The 4121-nt window shown below is 39.2% G+C and overlaps 1 protein-coding gene across 2 annotated transcripts; it reads left to right on the forward strand.

The window, feature by feature from the left end:
* Positions 1 to 361: 361 nt before the first annotated feature.
* On the forward strand, positions 362 to 3626 carry LOC18043816 (putative receptor-like protein kinase At3g47110). 2 transcript variants are annotated; one of them, XM_024185264.1, is made up of 3 exons: positions 362 to 1996; positions 2489 to 3073; positions 3184 to 3626. In XM_024185264.1, the coding sequence occupies exons 1-3, from the start codon at positions 415 to 417 to the stop codon at positions 3561 to 3563; spliced, it is 2547 nt and encodes an 848-aa protein (XP_024041032.1). In that variant the 5' UTR covers positions 362 to 414; the 3' UTR covers positions 3564 to 3626. The 2 variants fall into 2 exon arrangements, with proteins under 2 accessions (XP_024041032.1, XP_006436640.1); XM_006436577.2 differs by having other exon boundaries at positions 362 to 3073.
* The last annotated feature ends 495 nt before the right edge of the window (positions 3627 to 4121 follow it).

Consider the following 4121-nt stretch of genomic DNA (forward strand, 5'->3'; position numbering starts at 1 on the left):
ACAGGCAAAATATTTTTTTAGATTTTTTTAAACGACGTTTTCAAATATTCTTATCTGGTAAAATTGACTTGCTGCTGCTACTGAGTCCCGTCTCAATCGTTGAATTAATAATAATCCGGTGGGAGCTCCAAATATTCTTATCTGGTAAAATTGACTTGCTGCTACTATTGAGTCCCGTCTCGCTCGTTGAATTAACAGTGAACGAGTGGGAACCCGTTGAAATTGACTTGGAGCACCTAATTTTGGGTCAAGAAATTGAACAATGATCCACCACAGACTGAGAGTCTTCTGCCACTATCATAAATGCTCCGAAGAACACGCTTGACATAATTTTTTCTAATTTAAGGCAATTGGTGTGAACTTGAAACGATCACACCATTTACAAAATAGCATTAGGCTTTTCTGAAACTCAACATGCTTAGCCCCATTTCCATCTTTTGCTGCCTTGCTACTCTCAGCCTCAGCTTGTTGCTTCATTCTCATAAAACCATTTGTGCCAATTCAAACGAGACAGATCGTCTTGCATTGCTTGCTATCAAGTTACAGCTTCACGATCCACTAGGAGTTACAAGTTCATGGAATAATTCGATGAGCTTGTGCCAATGGACAGGGGTGACTTGCGGTCGACGGCATCAAAGGGTAACCAGGTTAGATCTGAGAAACCAAAGCATAGGAGGTCCTTTATCTCCTTATGTTGGGAATCTCAGCTTCCTCAGGTACATCAACCTCGCAAACAACGGCTTCCTTGGTGAAATCCCCCCTCAAATTGGCCGTCTGAACATGCTTGAAGGGCTGGTGCTCTCCAACAATTCTTTTTCGGGTACAATACCTACAAATTTGTCCCGTCGCTCTAACCTTATCGAACTTTCTGTCGATACCAACTACCTTGTCGGAGAAATTCCTTCAGCGATCGGCAGCTTGTTCAAGCTTGAGCGATTGTTCATTTTTCACAATCATATAACAGGGCAGCTCCCAGCTTCCATCGGGAATCTTTCATCTCTTCTTGCATTTGATGTTCGGGAGAATATTTTGTGGGGGAGAATTGACAGCCTAGTCCAACTTAGAAACTTACGTCTTCTCGACATAGCTTTTAATCACTTCTCTGGTATGATTCCTCCTCCAATTTTCAATATCTCTTCCCTTGAGGTGATTTCTCTCTCGGAAAATAGATTTACAGGTAGTTTACCAGTTGATGCGGGGGTCAATCTTCCAAACCTTAGACAGCTTAGTCCTAATGGAAATAATTTCACTGGATCTATCCCAGTTTCATTGTCCAATGCTTCGCGTCTTGAAATGATTGAATTTTCCAGAAATCAATTCAGTGGAAGAGTCTCAGTTGATTTTAGTAGGCTTAAGAATCTGTCATTTCTAAATATGGGGATTAATAATTTGGGAACCAGGACAGCCAATGAACTTGATTTTATAAACCTTCTAACAAACTGTAGCAAATTGGAGAGGCTTTACTTTAATAGGAATCGTTTTCAAGGAGTGCTCCCACAATCTATGGCAAACTTCTCATCAACAATAAAGCAAATCGCCATGGGTAGAAACCGAATTTCCGGCACCATACCTCCGGGGATAAGAAGTCATGCCAATCTAAATTGGTTGACAATGGATTCAAACCTATTTACTGGCACTATTCCTCCGGTAATTGGTGAGCTTAAAAACTTGCAATTACTAGACCTGGGTGGAAACTTTTTACAGGGTAGCATTCCCTCATCTCTAGGTAATTTGACGCTGCTAACGTATTTGAAACTGGGATTCAATAACTTGCAGGGCATTATACCCTCCTCCCTAGCAAATTGCAATAGTTTGTTGGGGTTGAACGTCTCCCACAATAAGCTCACTGGTACTTTTCCTCAGCAAATTCTCAGCATAACGACTATTTCACTTTATTTGGCGTTGGATAATAATCTTTTAAACGGCCCTCTTCCTCCACAAGTGGGTAACTTCAAGACTCTCATGCGCTTGGATGTATCCGGAAACAAATTTTCTGGTGAGATTCCTGCTACTCTAAGTGCTTGTACAGATTTAGAATATCTTAATATTTCGGGCAATTCTTTTAGTGGAAGCATTCCTCTTTCATTGGAATCCTTGAAAAGCATCCAAGAGCTAGATCTCTCAAGTAATAATTTAGCCGGCCAGATTCCAGAATATCTTAAGAATCTACCCTTTTTGGAATTCTTGAATCTTTCATACAATCATTTTGAGGGTGAAGTACCAACAAAAGGGGTTTTCAACAACAAAACAAGATTTTCAATTGCCGGGAATGGAAAGCTATGTGGGGGTTTAGATGAATTGCATTTACCATCTTGCCAATCCAAAGGATCCTTAACCACTCTTCTCAAGGTGGTGATTCCTGTGACAGTCTCATGTTTGATCTCATCAGTATGTTTTACTGTTGTTTATGTTTGGAGAAGGAGATCTTCACGTAAAGCTTCTAATATGTTGCTGATGGAACGACAACTTCTAATGGATTCTTATGCAGAGCTGAGTAAGGCAACTGATAACTTCTCACCGGCAAACAAGATTGGTGAGGGAGGCTTTGGCATTGTGTACAAGGGAATCTTGGGCAAAAATAGAACAGAAGTTGCAGTAAAGGTGATTAATCTTGAGCAGAAAGGGGCTTCCAAGAGTTTTGTGGCTGAATGTAAAGCATTAAGAAATATTCGCCACCGAAATCTCATCAAAATCATCACAATTTGCTCTAGCAGAGATTCCCAAGGGGTTGATTTCAAGGCTATTGTTTATGAATATATGCAAAATGGAAGTTTAGAGGAGTGGTTGCATCAGAGCAATGATCAACTCGAAGTTTACGATTTGAGTCTCACTCAAAGACTAAACATAGCCATTGACGTTGCTTGTGCAATTGAATATCTTCACTACTATTGTGAACCATCCATTGTTCATGGAGATCTTAAACCAAGCAATGTTCTGCTTGATCAGGATGTAGTCGCCCATGTGAGTGACTTTGGGCTGGCAAAATTTCTATCCAGTCGCAATCCTGACACTGCTGTGGAAACTCGACCAAGCTCAACTGGGATAAAAGGCACTGTGGGCTATGTTGCTCCAGGTAATTTTTTCATGTTTGATGAATATGATATTTATATGTAAATGTTTTATACATTTACTAGATATTAAAAATCATATGTCAAGTGACACTATGAATTAATATGTTTGTAGAGTATGGCATGGGCAGGGGAGCATCCATGAAAGGAGATGTATACAGTTTTGGAATTCTGTTGCTGGAGTTGTTTACAAGAAGGCGACCAACCGATGCCATGTTTAGTGGAGGACTTACTCTCCATGAATTTTCCAAGATGTCTTTACCAGAAAAAGTGATACAGATTGTTGATTCTTCACTTCTATCGGAGGTAATGGCAAGCAGCTCTAAGAGTACTACTTGGAGAGATGGAAGGGCCAGAGCAGAGGACTGCTTTGAGACTGTAATTAGAATTGGTGTTCATTGCTCAATGGAATCTCCAACTGAGCGGATGGAGATGAGAGATGTTGTTGCTAGGTTATGCCACGCAAGGGAGACTTTTCTTGGCAGGTGGATTTGATGTATTATCAATATAGTCTTCTGAGTTTCTGCTTAGATTTTCTCTATGTATCATAGCCAATGATTCCTGTATCATAGCCAATTTTCTCTATTTTTCATTAATCATATATGAATTTGGATTCAATTAATCAATTAGTTCTTCATACATACAAGAGTACCATAAAACAGAGGATCATGGCTACTAGGCTTTAAAAAAGTAGGTTAGAAATTTAATTAAAAGGGTCTGTGATGCTGGTCTTTAAAGAAGAGAGGCATTTTTGCAGGCTGTAAAAATTTACTCAAATACCACAATTTTAGGTAGTCGTTGCGCATTGAATTCTCAAAATAACTCCAGGCAGAACATAAGCAAGAACAAACTGGCCCCTGGGCCCGCGGTAAAAACCGTTACAGCAAAAATAATAGGATATTACGAAAAATAATGAGAGATATTAAAATAAATTCTTTTAAGTAACTTGTGTTTTTACTAAATTACCAAGATATATTTACACTTATTATATTCTAATTTATTAATGGTCCCATGGCTCCCATCTTCATCTCTTTGAATTGCATTATTTGAAAA

Source organism: Citrus clementina, unplaced genomic scaffold, assembly GCF_000493195.1.
Source record: "Citrus clementina cultivar Clemenules unplaced genomic scaffold, Citrus_clementina_v1.0 scaffold_4, whole genome shotgun sequence".
NCBI classification, from domain to species: Eukaryota; Viridiplantae; Streptophyta; class Magnoliopsida; order Sapindales; family Rutaceae; genus Citrus; species Citrus x clementina.

What these genes read in the sequence shown, in the direction of transcription:
- LOC18043816 (XM_006436577.2), top strand. Translation starts at nt 415, where the DNA reads ATGCTTAGCCCCATTTCCATCTTTTGCTGCCTTGCTACTCTCAGCCTC. An exon ending in TGTGGGCTATGTTGCTCCAG is followed by an intron (nt 3,074 to 3,183) that starts GTAATTTTTTCA and finishes ATATGTTTGTAG; the next exon opens with AGTATGGCATGGGCAGGGGA.